Genomic DNA, 22,692 nt, shown 5'->3' with positions numbered 1-22,692 from the left:
AAGTCCTTATCAGTCATAACACAATGTAAATGGACTATGGTCTCCAATCAGAAGTCACAGAGTGGTTGAATGGATTAAAAAAACAAGACCCAAAGATCTGTTGCCTACAAAAAAAATACTTCATCTTTCATAAAATACTTCTGCTTTCATAAAAGCAGACACAGACTGAAAAAAAGAAAGATAGAAAAAGATACTCCATGCCAGTGGAAACAAACAACAAAATAGGAGTAGCTATACATATTTATATCAGAAAAAATAAGATTTGAAGGCAAACATAAAAAGAGACAAACAAGTTCAGCATATAATGATAAAGGAGTAAATTCAGCAAGAGGGTATAACAGTTGTAAATATACATGCACCCAACATTGGAGCACCCAGATATACAAAGCATTATTACAGATAATGAGAGAGACAGGCCCCAAAACAATAATAGCTGGAGGCTTCAACCCTCTACTTTCATCACTGGACAGATTTCCCAGAGAGAAAATTAAAAAAGAAACATTGGACTTAATCTACACTACGGACCAAATGCAAATACACCTAATCAATATTTGTAGAGTATTTCATTCAATGGCCGCAGAATAAACATTTTCTCTTCAGCACACAGATCATTCTCAAGCACAGACCATATGTTAGGACACAAAAAAAGTCCATAAAATTTTTAAAAAATGAAATTATATCAAGTATCTTCTTTGATCACAATGGAATAAAACTAAAAATCCTAACAAGAAGAATTTTGGAAACTATACAAACACATGGAAATTTAACAGTATGTTCCTGAATAACCAGTGGACCAATGAAGAAATTAAAAAGGAAATTAAAAATTTATTGAAACAACTGAAAATGGAAACAACATACCAAAACCGATAGGATACAGTAAAAGCAGTAGTAAAAGGAAAGTTTATAGCTGTAAGTGCTTACATAAAAAAGTAGAAAAGCTTCAAATAAACAACCTAATGATACATTTTAAAGAACTAGAAAGGCAAGAGGAAACCAAACCCAAAATTAGTGGAAGTAAATAAATAAATATCAGAGCATAAATAAATGAAATTGAAACAAAGAAAAGTACAAAAGAGTGATGAAACAAAAGGTGATTTTTTGAAAAGATAGACAAAATTGACAAACCTTTAGCCAGACTAAGAAAAGAACCAGAAGATCCAAATAAATAAAATCAGAAATGAAAAAGGAGACATTATAGCCAGTACCCCAGAAATTCAAAGACGCATTACAGGCTACTATGAGCAACTATAAACTTAGAAGAAATGAATAAATTCCTAGATACACGCAACCTGCCAAGACTGAACCATGAAGACATTCAAAACCTGAAGAGACCAATAACAAGTAATGAGATCAACGCCATAATAAAAATCTCCAGCTAAAAAACACCAGGAACCAATGGCTTCACTTCTGAATTTTACCACTTAAGGAAAAACTAGCGCCAATTCTACTCAAACTATTCCAAGAAATAGAGGAGAAGGGAATACTTCCACGTTCATTCTATGAGGCCACCAGTATTACCCTGATATCAAAACCAAAGACAGATTAAGAAAAAAAAAAAGTAAAACAAAATACAGGCCAATATCCCTGATGAACAGTGATGTAAAATTCTCAAAATAATAGGGAAAAGAATGGAAAAGAAAATGATCTTAAAGAATTCTTCCTTTTTGGCCAGGCACAGTGGCTCACACCTGTAATCCCAGCACTTTGGGAGGCTGAGGTGGGTGGATCACGAGGTCAGGAATTTGAGATCAGCTTGGCCAACATGGTGAAACCCCGTCTCTACTAAAAATACAAAAATTAGCCAGGCGCGTTAGCAGGTGCCCATATTCCTACCTACTCAGGAGAATGAGGCAGGAGAGTTGCTTGAACCTAGGACGCAGAGGTTGCAGTTAGCCAAGATCGTACCACTCTACTCCAGCCTGGGTGACACAGCAAGACTCCATCTCAAAAAAAAAGAAAGAAAAAAAAAAAAAGAATTCTTCCTTTTTGTGCCCATTTCTTACAGTGCATTAAGCTGGGGATAAATCTTCTCTATTTTCATTTATTTCAAAACATTTATTTTCACTTTCAGTTTTTTTTTGATTGATCATTTAAAGTTGACATTGTTTTATACTTAGCTTTTAAAGGTGATGATATTCTACTGTGTTCTGGTCTGTGCTGTTTCTAACGAGAAGACAGTAGTTATGCCACTGTTCCCTGCAAATGTCTTTAAAAGTTTATCTCTTTATCACTGGTTTTCAATAATTTGATTATGGTATGATTTGGTATTTAATTTCTTGGGCCTGAGGGTTCCTATTTGCATAACATGTAGACAAAATTCCCCTTTTATTCAAATTTTTCTGCTTCAATTACACTATGATATCTAATTATACACATTAGACTGCTTAGTATTATCTCACAATTCTCTAAGACTCCATCTGTTTTCCAGCCTTTTAATTTTTTTCTATCTGTGCTTCAGTTTCTATTGTCCTCTCTTCAACTCAACTGATCTTTCTCTCTGGAGTGTTCAACTGGCCTATAAGCCAATCCAGTGAATTTTTCATTTTATATACTGCATCTCTGAGTTCTAAAATTCTAATTTTGTAAAATCCCCTATTTGTTCTCTCAGGGTCATGTTTTCCTTTAAATTCTTGAACATATTTTAACAGCTTTTAAAACACCTTATCTGCTAATTCTGTAAACTTTATCATTTGAAAGTATGTTTCTATTGACTGATTTTTTTTTTTTCCAGGTTTGGCTAATATTTTCCTGCTTTCTCACTGCAATAGTATTTTAGTGCATGCTTAGCATTGTAGATGTTAGCATTATAGACTGCATGCTTAGCATTATAGATGTTGATTGTCTATAACTGTCATCTTTAAGTATGTTATGTTTTGTTCCGGAAGGCAGTTAATTTAATTACAGATCAAGTTGATCATTTAGAGGCTTGATTTTAAGCTTAATTAGTATGAATATAAAGTTGCTCTGATGGTTAATTTTAAGGGTTAACTTGACTGGATAAGGGATACCTAGTTAGTTGATAAAGCATAATTTCTGGGTGTGTCTGTGAGGGTGTTTCCCCAAGAGATGGGCATGTAAGTTAGGAGACTGAGTGAAGAAGATTCCCCATCAATGGGGCGGGCTCCATCCAATCAGCTGAAGGCCTGAATGGAACAAAAAGGTAGAGGAACAGCAAATTGCTCTTTTTCTCTCCTGCAGCTAAGATACTCTTTCTTTTCCTTCCCTTGACATAAGAATTCCAGGTTCCCCAGTCTTTGGAGATTAACCCTGCTTTTAAGGTTTGGACTTTCTGAGGTCTCTAAAGCATTCAGTTCACAGCTGTCCAGTAGTTCTTTTCCTGGTAGTTTTTGTTGTTGTTGTTGTTAATTTTACCCCAAACTTGCTTTACTTTTGTCTATATGGATATTCCTAATAGTACAGGTGAATAAAAGAAGGTAGTTAAAAGAAAAAAAAATCCAATTTCTCTAAAAAAAATTGCTCCATTATAGGTACATGCTTTATTTCTAACATATTATTTCCATAACGCAGGAAAAACCTTGAATAAAAGAGTTATCAAATCTTATCCACTTTCCCACATGCTCACTTTAGGAAGCATCTGCATTCTCTTTATTTCTTAAGCTATTATGGAAGTAACTGTGACTCAATAGCAAAGATTTGTTGAGAACATTTTATATATGCACAATTGTGGTTTCTATAGTCCAAACTCTATTTTTGTGCTGCTATAAGGTGAATATTTGGAGATTTTGTATTGAAAATAGAACAACAAGCTTCAAATTCACTCCAAAGGGAAGACTTCTTTAAAACCATTTTCTTTCTCTATTCTTTTTCTTATTTCCTATACCACCTTGTTTCCTAGCTATTTAAATGTATTCAACAGCTTATTCAAAGGCTGAGGTGCTCAATCAAAATCTCTTTGAAAGTCAATCAAACGAAGACAAGACAAGAAAAAGGGAGACATGAGTTACAGGTGTCCCAAAGATATTGCAACTATGAAGATAAACAAAGTTCAGGAGAAGAGAATATGAAAAAAACAAAAACAGATAGTATACGTGCAATTTAAAAATCTGCTTTAGGCCGGGAGTGGTATCAAGCCTGTAACTCCAGCACTTTAGGAGGTCAAGGCGGGCAGATAATTTGAGGTCAGGAGTTTCAGACCAGCCTGGCCAATATGGAGAGGACCCATCTCCACTAAAAATACAAAAATCTGCCAGGTGTGGTGGCATGCACCTGTAGTCCCAGCTACTTGGGAGGCTAAGGCAGGAGAATCACTTGTACCCGGGAGATGGAGGCTGCAGTGAGTCGAGATTGTGCCACTGCACTCCAACCTGGGTGACAGTGCCAGACTCTGTCTCAAAAAAAATAAAAAATAAAAATCTTCTTTAATGTTTAATCTTTTTTTTCCTGAGATGGAGTCTTGCTCTGTCACCCAGGCTGGAGTGCAGTGGTGCAATCCCAGCTCACTGCAACCTCCGCCTCCTGAGTATCTGCTGGGTTCCCTGGCCCGGGGGTTGGGGACCCCTGCTTCACAGCATCTGGGCTATATGTCATCTTTCAAAGTATATTAAAACCTCTCTTCAGTCATTATTGCGTTCAAGAGATTCTCCTGCCTCAGCCTCCCAAGTAGCTGGGACTACAGGCACGCACCACCACACCCAGCTAATTTTTGTATTTTTAGTAGAGACAGGGTTTCACCATATTGGCCAGGCTGGTCTTGAACTCCTGACCTTGTGATCTGCCTGCCTCGACCTGCCAAAGTGCTGGGATTACAGGTGTTCAGAGAACCACCGCGCCTGGCCTGATGTTAAATCTTAAATGTGTAAAATGCCCTATATTTTCAAAGCAATCCTGATTTTGAAAATAAGTAGCTAAATTTATACTATAATTTCTGTTCATCTAAACAAATATTGAAAATTATGTTGCAGATCACATTTAATTTTCGAATACTTTGCAAATAACATTTAAAAATATTTCTGAATGAAAACAAAGGTAAATAGGCACTAAGAAATTTCAAATTCTTGTTTGTAGTATTAATACTTATACAAATAATATGCATATCTCAATTTTAAATGTCATTATAAATAGCAAGAATTCATAATAGGATGTTAGGCACATATCATAAAATAATTTTAAAACTGAATTAAAATTCACATTTAAAAAAAAGTACCAAAACTTTTCATTTGTCTGATAACAAAATAACAGTTTACATTGTAACTGTTAGACAATGGGACTATAAAAGTAAATGAGAAACTAAAATATTCTCAATAATGGAAGACAAACATTTAATTTCGAAAATGATTTAAGCTTAGGAAATTTGACAAGTTTCTGAGGCAAAGAACTCAAATAGATCCGTATACAATATTCAATCCCATCGCTGGTTCAACAGTTTTTTTTTAAACTGTTACCAAGACTAAAGAAGAAAAATAAAATTTTAGAAGAGCCTAAGAATGTATAACTTCGAAATTTTGTGGAATGTTGCCAAAGTGCCCTTTGAAAAGATTGTACTAATTTATACTGTCATTAAAAAAGTGTGAAAATGCCCATTTTCTCGGACCTGTTCCATTAGTATGTCATAAATTTTATTGTCAGCAGTCTGATAGATAAAAGTTCTCATTGTTTCAGTTTGCATTTTTTGGTAATTACCATTTCCTCAGATATTTACTTGCCATTTCCATTACTTCTGTGAGTTGTCCAAATATTCGGGCCTGTTTCTCTACAATCTGTATTAATTTATAGGATCTTACTACATATTAAGGATAATATATTAAGGATAATTTATGTGTTACATATTTTGCAAATATTTTTCCATATTATTGTTTATATTTTAACTTAGCTTATATTATCTTTTTCTGTAAAAGCCTTAAAATGTTACAGAGCCAAATCTGTCCATCTGTTTCCTTTATAGCAGCAGTTCCCAATGTTTTTGGCAGCAGGGACTGGTTTTGTGGAAGACAATTTTTCCATGGACGAGAAGCTGGGGGATGGTTTTGGGATGAAACTGTTCCATCTCATAAGGAGCACACAACCTAGATCCTCCAGGCACAGTTCACAATAGGGTTCATGCTCCTAATAGGCGGGGTCCCTGGCCCGGGGGTTGGGGACCCCTGCTTCACAGCATCTGGGCTACATGTCATCTTTTAAGTACATTAAAATCTCTTTTCAATCATTATATTATGAAAAGAAAAACAATATACTTCACATGTAGTGTCACTGCTAACAACATTCAAATATTACTGAGACATGGTTAAGTTAAAAAGAATTACAGGTATTCAGTTAAAAATTTAATAATTTAAGAAGCACATTGGCTGGGCGCAGTGGCTCACGCCTGTAATCCCAGAACTTTGGGAGGCCGAGGTGGGTGGATCACGAGGTCAGGAGTTCGAGACCAGCCTGGCCAATATGGTGACCTCCATGTCTACTAAAAATACAAAAATTAGCTGGGTGCGGTGGTGGGCGCCTGTAATCCCAGTTACTTGGGAGGCTGAGGCAGGAGAATTGCTTGAACCTGGGTGGCAGAGATGGCACTGAGTCAAGATCACTGCACTCTAGCCTGGGCAACAGAGCAAGACTCCATCTCAAAAAAAAAGAGAAAAAAAACGAAGCACATACAAACAACCTGAGTCACAGCATAACAGTTTCTTTGGTAATCTCTTAAGTCTTCAGAATTCTGGTTATGTAAACAGTATAATATCTTCTAGGATAATACAATATAAAGGTCACAAAAAAACACTAAATTCATTTACTCTAGTCACTCACCTAAAATGGAACTTTCCTAAGTCTGTGTCTGAGAAAAAAAAAATGGTCCATTGATTTCCAGCCAATTTTAATTGATACCAAATTCTGCATGGTGAGTTAAAAAGCTGCTTCCTTGCTCTATTTTTTGCTGTAGTTCTATGCTCAGGAACAGAAAATAAGTATATCACCTCTACAACATTACATTCTTTTAGATGTCTGAAATGTTTTCTTCAATAGTTCTTTCCTTACTGTACATTTTAATGTAAATATTTGTTCACATGTTTAACTGACCTATTAGGTTATAAGCTCCATGAAAACAGTGCAAATGTCTTTTAAACCTTAACTCCTAGTGCCTGTTACGTAGAAAACACTTACTGCACCGCTATTTGAATAGAAAGGAAAAAATAGTGTAGATAATGTTGCCTAATTTCTTACCTAGACAATTTTGCCAATATTTTTCTTAAAATCAAGAAAGATTATATAATCTGTTTCTTCTAATTGTTATATTCTAATATTTTCATGTATGATTCTGTGTCCTGAATACATTCCTGATAAATGATACTGAGTAATTTTATATCTACAGAAAACTACCTTAGATTCAAAATAGTCTATAAATCAGTTCATCTGCATCGCATAATGAATATATTATTGATTTTCCATAACATATTCAACATTATTCTAACATGTTTGTTAACATAAAGGTATTTGGTATTACAGCTACATAGCTTCAATTATATTCAAAGTAATTATAAAAATCATTTACTAATTAGAGATTTTGGAGTGACACATAGACATGGAATAAGTACAGACATGTTCAGATCACATCCTTTGGTGTGCTGAGGCAGAAGAAAGGTTGAGAACTACAGATTTTCAATGGTAAATCGCCTATTCTTGAAAATAATTTTTTTTCCAAAAAACGTACTTGATATTTAAAAATATGTGAATCTTTACCAACTACTTGGGACCAAAAATACTTACTTCACTGTGGCACTTAGAAGAAAGTTCAGCTGTGGTATTAATAGGTTGTCTGGGGCTGACAGATAACGATCAAACTGAACCTAAATGAAATAGAGAAATACAAAATATAAAGTACATACATGTGCTAACAAACATCTCAAATATAAACATATCTTTTTTTTTGAGGCAGCGTCTCACCTTGTCACCCAGGTTGGAGTGCAGTGGCACAATCTCGGCTCACTGCAAGCTCCGCCTCCCGGGTTCACGCCATTCTCCTGCCTCAGCCTCCCGAGTAGCTGGGACGACTACAGGGTGCCCGCCACCGCGCCCAGCTAATTTTTTTGTATTTTTAGTACAGACGGGGTTTCACTGTGTTAGCCAGGATGGTCTCGATCTCCTGACCTCATGATCCACCTGCCTCAGCTGGGATTACAGGCGTGAGCCACCGCACCCAGCCAAACATATCTTTTAAGAATTAAATACTTGAGAAAAATTCCATACTCTAAATAACTAGATTGTTGTGTTCAAACTGTGTAGTATTTCGTAAACATTCTACCTAAAACTCCCTAAAACTGTCACATCTGTAATATAGTCAATATTAGCAATATTTACTTTTAAAATCCTGAATCCAAACCACTCATTTTAGTCTTCCTCATAAAGCTTTTAAGTAATAATATTAACAAAAAGTAAAGTCATCAGGTTTCAGGTCTACCTGTTTCTTGATTTTACTATATTTATTCATTTGTTCATTAATCCATTCATTAGTTCAACTAATACCTACCATTGAAAAGATACTATATTAAGTAACAGAAGTACAAAAATGAGCAAAAAAAAAAAAAAAAAGGGTAGTCCCTAGCTTCATAGAGCTTATGACCTAGCAAGAGAGGTGTTAAACAGGCAATAATATAAATAAATATAAAATTACAAACTTTGTTAAATGCTATTAAGGAACAAAACAAGGTACTATAAAGAATAAATCAAGGACCTAGTCTGTGGATTTGGCAAAAGCATCTCTCAGGAAAGGACATTTGAAGTGAAATCTTAAAGATTAATATACATTAAGTAAGTGGATGGATGGGTGGGGAGGTTCAGGGAGAGGAGACAGCATGAAGGCTTGATGTGGGAAGGAAAACAGCTAGGTAAGTAGAGATCATGTAAGACTGGTATGCTTATTTAAGGATTTTAATAATTTTAAAAGCATTAGTAAACCATTTAAGTTAAGTAAGGGAGAAATCTGATTTAAGTTTTAAGAAGCTAACTCTGGCCATAGGAAGAATAGAATGGAAGATTGCAATAATAGATGCAAAGACACCAATTAGGTACCTTAGGCACCTACTGCAGCATTTTTAGACTATGGGGCAATCAAGACGAAAGAAGTAAAGATATTTGAGGACCATCAGGACTTGGTTACTGATAGAATGAAGAGATTGACTCCCAGATTTTGGATCTGTATAAATTAATTCACTATATTATCGTAACACAAAACTGTACTCTTCATTCATTTGTGTAGTAGCTGCATCCCTTACTAGATCATATCTGTTTTCATCCCAGTTCTTATTATGATGACTAGAAAATAGCAGAAACTTGGTTAATAACTATTTAAATGATAAATGGATAGAAGGTCTTACAACTTTCCGAGTTAATAATGCCTGGAAAAGGACTTCGGTTTGGGGTGGAATGGGCAGAGTTAGTTTTGGACATGCTGAATTGAAGTGCCTTAGAAACCCCTAAATGGAGACAACAAATGGTTGTATATAATCATGTATTAAATACAAAACTCAAGCAAGATTTGTCTCTTTAGAGAAATCATATATTCATATCCATCTTAATTGTTGTGAAAATTAACACCAGGAACATGAAGAAGTTTTAATGGCATTTAAAATATTTTATGAGTTGTATTACAGACTGGATACGTGTCAAGAGAGGAGAAACAGAGGGAGGGAACACACATTTGCTACTAACTAATGTTACAGATGTAAGTGTGAGCATAGATCTTCATTTTTTGGGGGTAAATACCTTGAAGTGGAATTTTACTGGATAGTATGGTGAGTGTATACATAACTTCCTAAAAAACATATCTTTTAATGAATCTAAAATTCATTTTCATCTATTTTATTTAAACTTTTAACATTGAATTTTCGTTGCATTTCTAATTTTGCTATTATATTTTGTTTTATATATAGAAGTTGTAACTGTTGCTTCTATATAGTGTCTTTTATTATGACATAATGTTTCTGCTTTGTTGCATTTAGTCTTTTTAAATTCTACTTTAGATATCTAATAATTATATAGATAGCTCTACCTTCTTCTTTGCATTTGTTAGGTATCTTATGGGCCTATCCTTTTATTTTCAGTTAAATTGAGTTCTGGAAGATAATATATAGGAAAGCTCTGGCATCAAAAATTGTTGGAAAATTTAAAAACCTTCCTAGAGGACTATCTATGAAAGTCAGGCCATTGTGGTAGTGAGTATTTGTGAGTATTTTAAATACTTAGGATCAGTAGTTTAGTACAGTAGTTAAATCCACAAGCACTGTAGGCCAACTTCCTGGATTGAATGGGGTTGTCATGAGGATTCAAGAGTTAACACATGAAAAGCACTTGCTATGCTAAGTAAATGTTAATGGCTGTTCTTGTTCCTTGTTATTATTATTACTATTACTAGTATTACTATCATAAAACTTCCAAAAGGGATCACTCCTATGAGGGATAGAGCTATATGACTTAAATATCATACAATGAACGGCTATGCACATGAGAAAAGTATATACACTTAAGACACAGAAACACACACAAAAAGTAGTGATCATGCAAAAAGGAAGATACAAGATCTTCACCTGAAAAGGAAGGTAATAAAGTCAAAATCCAGTGAGTCTCAAACTAAAGAGTAACATACTGTTTTAAGAGTGGAATCTAGTTTCAATTTTCATGTCAGGAAAAAGTCAAGAGCTTTAAACCAAGGATCATGTAGTAAGTTTATAATGATATACAGCCTAATTTCTTCATATCTGTCATTCCTGTTTTCAATTAAATTAGGAATAAAACTCTAAAAATAGAGTAAACAGTAGTCCTAAACAGTAATGATGAGACTATCAGAGCATAGTGGAACACTACCATGAATTTAAGACTTGGCCAGAACTACTCAGTTAAAGGAATACAGGTTTAGTCATTATTATTGGACCCAATGTTAATACAGCATATCGAGAGATAAAAAGTATCACCCAGAATGAAATTATCACACAGCAAAAAATGAAGAATATTGATCCATAAAGAAATCTAAATTAAAATGTTTTATCATACACTTACCATTGCAGCCTTCAGTGTCACAGAATCTAGGTTGGGCATATTAGCTAAAGAGCCCTATTTAAAAAAAAAAAAAAAAAGCAGATCCAAGATGTAAAAAAGGAGATATACATTTTATTTCACTTATTGAATATAGTCCATTAAAGAACTGCCCAAATTTGGAAAATCATTTAGCTTATTTCCATAGAACTCAAGTGTAATTTCTTCAACCTCAGTAAGATCAGGGACTATGATTTGTTGGAGGGAGAAAGAGGCACTCAAGTTTATTAACAACAGAAATATCATGATACTTCAAGTTTACTCATACTCAAGAAAATGAAGGCAATGAAGCACTGGAAGATGCCAGTGACACATGGAGGCTTTGATACTTTTAGAAAGTACAGAAAGGCAGCAAAATTGGTTCCTACTGGTAGAAATTTGCTTACCACTTTAGCAAATAAAAAATTGAAAAGTTGTGTTTTAAGAGCTTCATTTAAGAGTTTCTGGGCCATAATACAGTCTTCATGTTAATGCCGTTTGAAAGAGTTCTTTGCTTTCTTAAGAAAGATGGCTTACATGGTTTTCTAGGGTTCACATCACTCCTTTATTTCTACTAGGGTTCTGTAATTTAACAAGATCATATGCTGGCCCCAGAAGTGACTACCTTCTCAAAGTAATGGGCACTTCGTTAAATTAAAAAGAAGATGACTGCTATTTATACTGTAATCTATGCATTCAGTTACAACTAATAGTGATATAGGAATCCAAAAAATTTACCAGTATGAATATCCTTTAGACATTTTATTATAATACTAATTTTTGTATATTTTCATTACTTTTAACAAAACCATTTTAATAAAAGGATTGTTAATACTGTGGGGCACTCTACCATATTTAGGAAGTCATCTAAGAGCTATGCATGTACTATGTCTTAAGAATAACCCTATGACACAGATACTATTATTACCCCCAACCCACAGGTAAGGAAACAGATACAGAAAAATAAATCCCTTTCCCAGGAAAACACAGGTAATATGTGGTAGAGCCAAGAATCCAGAGTGCAGCTCTAGAAGACCATACTATAAACTGGCATGTTCTTGAATTAGGAAGGAACATAAATGAGTAAGGAACATCTAAGCACTTACCTGTTCGGGTTTATGTTGCTGTACAGTGTTATAGATTGAACTCAAGCCTACCCTAGTTAAAACATAAGAGGCTTGCTCATTTATAAGTGTGTCCAAATGTGCTTCAATCTAAAATAAAATACAGAAAGAAAACATTTTAAAAGAAGAATGACACTGATGAGAGTAGAAGTAAACTACCCCAGAGTCTGAGCTCTTCATCATGGACTTTTGCCTTGCATTGGCACAGGGATGACCTCTGTAACAAAACCTTTTCTTCCCCAAACAGTAAGTCTTTCTATGAAAGGGGAAAAGTCTTACTTTAAAAATTATAACCAAGGAGGATTCTAGGACTATCCTCCAGTCACAAAATCTGGGTCGCTTCTCAACTCTTTTAAAAGCTGGTAATAAACAAAACACAAACAAAAAACACTAGTAAACAACAGCAGTATAAAATAAAATATTTAGGAAGAACTCCGAGATGAGGGCCTGATGTTCCTGACTTCCTGTCCTCCTCATGGTCCCAACTTGCTAGGCTGACTTAACAAATCAAATATACCATCTGGAGAAGCCTAGAGGAAATCCCATTACAGCTCAGGTAGCCATTTCTCCTGAGGATAAGGCAGGCCTGTGACAAGTAGGGAAGAGTTGAGGGCCCAGTAGAAATTGGCTAAAGATTTCAGGTTCAGGAACTGCCTAAGAAGATGCCACTACCAGATGTGAGTAGTATGGGTTCCCCAGTTTTGTGCTACTTTGGGGGATTCCAACTAAGGCTAATGGAAATAAAACCACAGAAGAGGACTACCTTGATGGGTGAGAAAAGCTTGCTCTTCCTTTTTTTTTTTTTTTTTTTCTGCTAGTACAATCCTGAATCTGGAGGTCTTCCTTCTATTCCTCACCAGAATGTTCCCCCAGATTTTACCAGTTTGCTTGCTAGTGATACAGTACACTGTCAACTTATGGTATCTGTTACCATCTAAATGATTGCAATTTTCCAAGCAACTCCAATAGTTCTGCTCTTCCCCCTAAAAAACTTAGAACTGATTTAAAAGAGGTGAGGAAGCTAAAAGAAAGCCCTTGTGAATAATCAGAACAAGTATGGTTTCTTTCCTGAGGCATCACTATGGAAAGACATAAAGTAATTTCATTTTTTTTGTTTTAAATAAATGCCCAAGGAAGTACAATTAGAGCCCTTACTTGCTAGACTTACCAGAAACCAAAGAAAAACAAAGTGTGCAAAGGTAAACACTTAATGAAGGTGAAAAAGAGTTACTGCTAAGAATCAAATTAGTGGTCTGAAAGAAAAATGGAAGGAAAGTAATATAGAGCAAATATCAAAGAAACAGATTAAAGTAAAGAGATCTAAAAAGAAATCAGAGGGCAGATCCTTGAGATAAAACCAACCGAGGACAGGGGTTTCAAAATATAAAAAGTAACACATAGAAAAGTGATGATTATAGAAATAGAACTCTTTACTAAGCAAAAGAAAGGTTTGAATCTTTACATTGAAATGGCTCTACAAAGTCAAAGATGCAAATAATTTTAAAAGAGACATACCAAAATATCCTGGGAAAACATATGAACTCAAAGGAAAATCCCTGTAAGTTTACAGATGAAAGGACTAGATTACTAAAAACAAGAGAATCTGACTAGCCTGGACTTCTTGCTTGAAACACTGGAAGAAGCTATATAAAAGTGGGAAAAAAATAATAGGTTATTGGTAGTAAAGGTCCTAAAATCAAGAATCCTTTACCCAACAAGGTAAAGTGTTACTTTGGAGAAATGTGATAAACCACACCTTCCCACATCCACACCCTTGTATTGTCCTCTATCATACTGAATCCAGGCTGTTCTATGTGCCCAGTCTTAGCTGACAGCATGCTAGCAAGCATAATGCAAGTATAGACCAATAAGCACTTCCACACTGAGATTTGTCTGCTTAGAATACCCACTCAGAGGGACTGCCAGTGGGGTCTGAAAGGACACGGGGAAAATTGCTAGTGGAGTCTGGAGAAAGGGGAACCTGAATTATCTGCTGATAGGACAATTACTGAAAATGCTGCCAGGACTAATAAAGATCTGGCTCAAGAGATTTCTGCAGAATGCTGAAATACATGTAAAAGTCCAGTTGACACATTGAATGGGGGCAAAAATAAGCAAGGACATAGATAACTTGAATAAACTAACAAGCTCAATTCAGCGCACAGACCAGGAAGAATTTTTACCATGTATAAAATAGTTATGGAACACATAAGAAAAACAGATAATTGGTGATAAAGCAAATTGATAAACACCTGACATATCTGAAGATTTAGATCAATGGCAGGGATTTGGGCTTGCATTAGTGACAAATATAGAAAAAAGTGACATTTCTTAAATAAAAACATTATTAATTCCACAGAAAATGAAAAAGTCATCCATGAAAGGTAAATTAACCATCCTTCGTTACGTGGCTCAGTCACCAATGGTGTTTACATAGTAATAATAATTTAACATAATATTGATCTAACCAAAATTTATAATATAGCTGCATTTGGGAGGATGGGAAAGCTCTAAATATAACCATATTCTTATCCAGGGGGGTTGGGGGAGTGGCGGTAGATAACTAAATTTTCATTGTTCATTTCATTTCATAATGTATTAGATTATATCTAATCTAAGTTTTATATCTAAACTTAGATTATATCTAATTATTAGATAGATTATTAGATTAGATTAGATTAGATTAGATCTAATACATTAGATATAAATGTATTAGATTATATCTAATACATTAGATATAAAACTTAAAAGATCTGTAAGTAGCAATACACACAAGTGTCTAGAATTACAAATATAAATACCAAAAGAAGCAACTATAAAAACTGAAAGAAATTGTGCTTTTGAGGGAGAAATGAGAGAGAGATGTTGGAGATGGAGAGGATGGTACACTGGTGGCTTTTCATAAGAAGTTCGGTAGAATTATTTGACTTTAAACCACAAATATGGAAAATTCTGATATATTTATTTTAAAAGAAAAAAATTAAAAATTAGAAAATATAAATTTAGATCTATCAAAACTCATTCCTATATCCACTGCCAAACTGTTGATATATGTGTGATAGCACAGAACATTCAGAGTTGTTTTTTAAAAAAACAGTATATTTACCAATAATCACTGCTTAAAATTGGAATCCAACTATCTACTAAATTTTACAAATGGCTTTGTTTTAGTCATCATGTACACTTTTAAGTGATAACCATTTGCTTTATAGAACTCAAGGACTGAAGTGATTGGTATAGCAATTTGTAATGTTTTGCCTAACACTGGTTTACACATAGATAAAAATATATCTGTCCTCTGTAACACATTCTGCATTAACTATGCAGCTTGAAAAATATAGCATATTATTCACAGTTCAGAAACTAAAATCTGCATACAGAATAACTGTTCAAATTAATCAGAAAAGCTTCAATCCACCATCACATACTACGGTATGAATCGAGTATTTTAAACATTACATATTCTGGTTCCTCTAAAGCTGAAAACTGAAATGCTGAATTTGTGTGTGTGTGTGTGTGTGTGTGTGTGTGTGTGTTGTATATGTGTGCGTGTGTCCTTTCATCAGATGATATCAAGGGATCTATAGGAATTGGGTCATTAAAATTAGTTAAGCCAATCACATAAAGCTATCACATAGAGAAAAAGATTCAATCATAGTAAACAGTCATTTTATAGAAAAATTTACCTGAAACTGTAGCATTTCCAGACGTCTGTCAGTGAATTCAAATAGAGCTAATGTTGTCTTCATCATATATAGTGAATTGACCATGAAAGTGGCCATGTCAGCTGTGCCTAAGTTGCTGGCTGATACAGTACACATCTGTAGGAGAGGATCCAAGACACATGATAAAACCTACAAATGAAAAATAAAATGAATTCTTTATTTCTCAATCACTGATATGGTCTCGGGTTAATGATACTTCAGAATTAATGCCAAACTAATCGGAAGGAGGCCAATTTATAGAAGCACATAGGAAAAGATTAAACATAAATCAATACTTTTTAAATTATGAGAACTGGTTTAATATTTGAAGGAAAATCAACAGTAAGAAAGGGATTGTCGAAGTATATGAATTACAAAAATCCAGAAGTGAAACAGAATGTACAATAGAGGAGCAAAAAGCAATCATTAAAAATGAATTTACAACATACCTGCACAAAATCAGCTTGACGAGCATCTAATGGTACAACTGAAGAATCATGAGATGCTAAAACTTCACGCAGCAACATTAGTGTCTGATTTAGTGCAGAACTTGGTCCAAGATCAGGTGGTGGGAGTTCAACCTAAAATAAGAGATGATTTATCCACTCCTTATATTTTTCCACTAAATTTTAATGGGTAAATGTAAGTTCATAGTAAAAAAAAATGTAGAAGTTATAAAGCATAGACTCACACATTAGAAACCTATAATTTATTAATAGCTTACTTTGAACTATACTAATAGCACACAAAGTGAGAGAAAAGTTCTTTGCCAGATTATCTCAGAATATCTCACCTTGTACTCTAAAATTAAAAAAAAATTTTGAAAAGTTAATGTTCACTTGAATTATAGAATTATGTTTTAATATGTATTTAAAATGGCCTGTTTTATTTTTTAGCCCAAATCATAAGAAAAAAGCAGTCCATAGACCAGCACTATCCCAACTATAATATAATTGAGAAACGTCACCTACTCTCAGGCCCAAATCTCAGAGATTTTAGATCAATATGTATAGACTAGGTGTTCAGGAATTGACAGTTCAACAAGCACCCTAGGAGTCTCTCAAGAAGGTAACCCATCAGTCACACATTTTGAAAATCACTTCACAGAAACAGTATAACATTACCATTAATATCTTGGGCTCTAGAGTTCAACATATTAAGTTCAAATCTTGGATCTATCAGTTACTAGTTGTGTAATCTTCAGCAAGTTACTTAACTTTTCAGAGCTTCAGAGGGACTCTGTAAATATTAAATGAGATTATTGCATGGCTGAGTAGTGTGCCTTGCACTTACTAAGTAGAAGGTATGCCAAGTTCACTATCCTTATTTGGTGGCACCATGATACATAAAAAGAAGTGCCTATGAATTTCTTTAAAAATATTTTCAGAATACTTGTAATGTTAATAAAGTAATATTTTGTAAATTTTTTAAAAATAGCATTTAGAAGACAATGTAAGAGACTACATCTGAGTGGCAGGTAGGTAGAAAGGTGTAAGAATTTTCAAATATTGGCATTTATTATAAGATTGTTTCATGTAGAAAGTTAATACATAAGTGACATCACCAGGAATAGCAAAGTAAGCATGTCCAAAGATACTCTCTCCTTCATAAAAACAACAAGAACAAAAAAAATCATAAAACATGCAAACAAACAAGAAAATATAGTCCACGCACAGCATACACAGAAAAACACCTCAACAGAAACATTATCTGAGGAAGTCCAGATGTTAGATTTACTAGACAAAGACTTTAAACAAGCTATTTTAGATATGTTCAAAGACTGAAAGAAATCATGTCTGAAGAACTAAAGTATGAAAACAATGTCTCACCAAATAGAGAATATCAATAAAGTGACAGGAATAATAAAATATAACCAAATAGAAATTCTGGAGTCAAAAGGTACAATAACTGAAATGAAAAATTCACTATAGGGTTTTGTTTTGTTTGACAGGGTCTCTCTCTGTCACTCAGGATAAAGTGCAGTGGTGCAATCACAGCTCACTGCAGCTTGACCTCCTATGCTCGAGTGATCACCCCACCTCAGTCTCCCAAGTATTAACAGCTAGGAATACAGGCATGTGCCACCATGCCTGGCTCATTTTCTTTTTTGTAGAGATGGTAGACTTTCTATATTGCCCAGGCTGGTCTCAAACTCCTGGGCTCAAGTGATCCTCCTGTCTCAGCCTCCCAAAATGCTATGATTACAGGTGTGAACTGCTGTGCTTGGCCTTACAGCAGATATGAGCAGGCGGAATAAATAATCAGTGAACTTAAAGACAGGAACTTAAAGATTATTGAGTCTGAGAAACAGAAAGAAAAAGAATTAAAAAAAAAAAATGAACAGAACATCAGAGATAAGACACCATTTAACAACGTAAGTATACAGGGGATCCTAGAAGGAAAGAACAAAGAGAAAAAGGCAGTGAAGAAACAATGACAGAAAGCTTCCCAATTTTGATTTTAAAAAGCATTAATCAACATCCAAGAAGCTAACTGACCTCTCAGAAGGATAAACTCAAGAGACCTACATTAACACACATCATAATCAAACTGTCAAAAGACAAAGAGATAATTCTGAAAGCAACTAGAAAGAAATAACTCATTATGACAAGGGATTTTTGACAAGATCAATAGCTGATTTCTTGCCAGAAACATGCAGGCCAGAAGCACTGGATGACATATTCACAGGTTGAAATAAATGAACTGTCAACCAAGTATTTCAAATTCAGCAAAACTATTTTTCAAGAATAAAGGAGAAATTAAGACACTCCCAAATGAAGGCAAAAATTCTTCACTAGTATACCTGCCCTACAAGACATACTAAGGAAAACTGGACACTAGAAAGTAACTTGATCCACATAAAGAAATAGAGCACTGGTCAAGGCTGCAACAAAGATAACTATAAAAGACAGTTTTAATGTATTTTCTCTTCATAACTCTAATTTAAAAGAAAACTGTATGAGGCAATAATTATAAGTCTATGTTGATGGGCATACAATGTCATAAGATTTAACTGCATTAATAATGGCATAAAGGAAGAGGAGAATGGAGCTATATAGGAGCAAAGTTTTTGTATACTATTGGAAGTATGTTGTTATAAATTAAGATGCTAATTGTAAGTCCCAGGGCACCACTCAGGAAATAAAACCTTATACCCACATACATATATATTTAAATAACAAGGGAATTAAATTAGTATACTAGAAAATATCTACTTAATGTAAAAGAAGTGACAGGGACACAGAGAAAAAAATCATTTAAGACATACAGAAAACAAAATAGCAAAATGCAGACATAAATCCTACTCTACCCTCAATTAAATTAAGTGTAAATGGATTAAACATGACAATCAAAAAGCAGAGACTAGCAGATTAATTTGAAAAACCACACCATGTACCAACTATATGCCAACTTCGAGACACACTTTTAAGACAAAAATAAATTGGATGTAAAAGGATATAAAAAGATATACCTTGCAAACAATAACTGAAAGCTAGATTAAATTAGCTACACTAATATACTAATACCAGACAAAACACACTTTAAGACAAAAATTATTACTAGAAATAAAGAATATCTGATAATGATAGAAGGGTCAATCCATCAAAAAAATAAAATAATTATAAACATATATGCACCCAACAAAAAAGCCCCAAAACACATAAAGCCAAAACTTACAAAATTGAAGGAAAATATTTCTTGTGATGAAGAGATACATATTTCAAGTTCCACAGTTTCTTCAGTTTTGTCTCCTTTTCTTTCATTAAATTCAAATAAATATGAACTTAAAAAAAACCTCCAGACTATGATCTTATCTTCACAAAAGTATTCTATTTATCATTCCTACTTAAAATGATATCTAGTACTGTTGTTAAACAAAGTTAAACTAATGTTAGTTATCCAAGAAGAGGGTTTAAAAAGTTTATTTCATCTTGTACTGCTTCTCTATGGTTTACATTGATGTATAAACCTACGCATATCAGATTTTACAAAATTAATGAGTGATCTCTGCCCCTAAAAGAAATGAAATATTACAAAGCAGTTAATAACAGTTTAATTCAGGGTTGAGCGGATGTAGATGATTGTTATTTTCTTCATTTGTTTTTTTTTTTTTATTTTGTGGTTTCCATTGTTTAAAATAAATACTACATTTAATAGAAATCAACTACTCATAATTCTAAAAATTTAAATATAAGATCTCCATATACCACCTGCATACATATACATGTTTAATAAGTATGGATAAGACGTGGAACAGGATACTCAAAAATTTTTCAGTGAATCTTTAGCTAGTACAAATCAGAAAGAGGTGAAACCAGCGATAGCATTCTACATAGGAGGCTAATTAATTACAGAAGAGAGAGTAAGAACAGCTATGAAAGAGAGCTATATGTCATGCAGATAACATGGGGATGCATAATGCACTGTCAGCTACACTCTATAGTACTCATTCTTCATAAACAGAGAAAAAAAAAAAATCTAACAAATCCTCCCAGGGGAATTAGAGAGAAGAGAGAGAGAGAGAGAGAGAGAGAGAGAGAGAGAGAGAGAAAGTATATAGTGTCTTTTGGAAGCAATAAATCTTTAAAAATCTTTTTTTTTAAATTTTAGTAACTTTTGGTGTACAAAAGTTTCTGGTTACATGGATGATTGTACTGTGGCGAAGTCTGAGATTTTAGTGCACCCATCATCCAAGTAGCGTATATCGTGCTCAATATCCAATTTTTTATTCCTCACTCCTCATCCTCTCCCCCTTCTGAGTCTCTGTAGTACATTATATCACTCTGTGTGCCTTTGTGTATCCAGAGCTTAGCTCCCACTTTTAAGAACACAGTTTTTGGTTTCCTATTCCTGAGTTGCTTCATTTAGAATAATGGCCTCCTGCTCCATACAAGTTGTTGCAATTTCTTTATCCACTCATTGGTTGATGGGCAATTAGGTTGGTTCCATTATCTTTACAATTGCAACTGTGCTGCAATAAACATACCTGTACAAGTGTCTTTTTGATATAACGACTTCTATTCCTTTGGGTAGATACCCAGTAGTGGGAGTGCTGGATTGAATGGTAGATCTTTTAGTTCTTTAAGAAATCTCCCTACTGTTTTCCACAAAGACTGTGCTAATTTATATTCCCACCAGCAGTATATAAGCATTCCCTTTCACCATATCCACACCAATACGTTTTTTTGTTTGTTTGTTTGTTTGTTTGTTTGTTTTACTTTTTAATAATGGTCATTCTTACAGGAGTAAGGGTGTCTCACTGTGGTTTTAATTTGCATTTCCTTGATCTCATTTGCCCACTTTTTGATGGGATTTTTTTTCTTGCTGATTTGTTTGTGTTCCTTGTATTCTGGATATTAGTCCTTTTTCAGATGCACAGTTTGCAAATATTTTCTCTGTGGGTTGTGTGTTTCCTCTGATGGTTATTTCTTTGGCTATACAGAAGCATTTTAGTTTAATTAGGTCCCATTTATTTATTTTATTTTGTTGCACTTGGAAGCAATAAATCTTAAAAAAAAAAAAACTTTCAAAATTCACACAAGAGATTTTAAATTGCCAAACAAAACAGAAGACCAATGATGTAAAACTTACACATTGGTGGGAGAAAGCTTAAAGGAAATCTTTTTCTCCCTTGAAATCAAGTCTTTAAGGATTTTAAATTTAAGGCTAAAGACACACTTTGCCATAGTTAGAGTTGATGGTAAATTATTGCAAGTGAATGCTACTTGAACTCAAGTCATTCGACAAACTGCCATTCCATGAGGTGCTTTCACATACATCCATTAGATCAGCAACAAGGTAAGAACCACACTTCTAAAGCAAAGTGAATATTATGGCAGTTTTTCAGATAAACAAACTTTGTGACTATAAAATCCTATAGCAGAATAACGGAAAGAAAATCTAAGGAAGAGAAATAGTTCATTAATATCCTTTTGTCACTTTAGTTTCATTTTGTAAAATTCATTTCTAATGGTTAAACTTTGTAAGTGACAAGTCTACATTTCTTTTAAGTACCTCCAATGCATTCTTGCACTTACTTTATACTAACCATAATCTCCCTTAGGGAAGAGACCCTCTTTACTATGTCTTTCATATTTCCATATAAGCCTGTGGAGGCCAAACACTAGACTTAAGCGGGCTTTGTTATTTAGAGCGCCTAAAACAAGTAGTAGCAACCATTAGAAAAAAACAAAATACATTTTATGAGCTTCATATAAAACAATAATCACAATACAAAAATTCCTATAAGCTTTAAGCTGTGTAGAAAATCCAAGTTTATTCACACTCCACTTCCTTGGAAACCAGTCAGTACCAGTGAGTGAGTGGCAGATGCATCCTCAGAGTGATGTGACTGGGAGAAAGAGGTGTTAATATTATCACTGCTACTTATGCCAGGACTTGAGCTATTCATAGAAATCTTACATACTGACAGAAAGTTGAAGAAAATGTGAACTTTTGCCTTACAAATAAAGATTTCCCTCTTTCTTATTCTGTATGTTTGACTTTTCCCTCTATTTTTGTCATGATCTTAAACTCTCAAAAATCTTAACTAGAGTTGTAACCTGACCTTGGCCACATGATACTTTGCTGAGTATGTACAGCAGGCATGCAAGTACTTGCTCAGGCAGGTAAGCTTTGTTTTAAACATGGCCACATGTTACTTCCAAATATCTATATCATGGATATGTGCCACTAACCTAAGCACGTTCGTGTGAATGAATGGATAAAAAAATCACTGGTTATATTCAAAGCATACTCCCTCAGCGACAATGAGCAAACATCTTTGCTTGTTTTTAAATCCAAATACAAGGCTGCTAAAATGACATGTGAAAGTGTCTACTTCAAATAGATTA

The 22,692-nt window shown here is 34.1% G+C and overlaps 1 protein-coding gene across 1 annotated transcript in view; it reads right to left on the bottom strand.

Annotated features, from left to right (window-relative positions):
• Window positions 1-22,692, bottom strand: part of COG6 (component of oligomeric golgi complex 6) — a 97,261-nt gene that overhangs the window by 20,061 nt on the left and 54,508 nt on the right. The window contains exons 15-19 of the mRNA XM_017854154.1: window positions 16,288-16,419; window positions 15,821-15,988; window positions 12,117-12,224; window positions 10,996-11,049; window positions 7,711-7,790 (exon numbers count right to left, since the gene is read on the bottom strand). Of these exons, the coding sequence (XP_017709643.1) occupies window positions 7,711-7,790; window positions 10,996-11,049; window positions 12,117-12,224; window positions 15,821-15,988; window positions 16,288-16,419 (542 nt within the window). The remainder of the gene's footprint in view (window positions 1-7,710; window positions 7,791-10,995; window positions 11,050-12,116; window positions 12,225-15,820; window positions 15,989-16,287; window positions 16,420-22,692) is intronic.

This window comes from Rhinopithecus bieti, unplaced genomic scaffold (genome assembly GCF_001698545.2).
Source record: "Rhinopithecus bieti isolate Rb0 unplaced genomic scaffold, ASM169854v2 scaffold_35538, whole genome shotgun sequence".
Lineage (NCBI taxonomy): Eukaryota > Metazoa > Chordata > Mammalia > Primates > Cercopithecidae > Rhinopithecus > Rhinopithecus bieti.
Note: the sequence above shows the minus strand (reverse complement) of the source record. Positions and strands in the feature narration are given on the sequence as shown.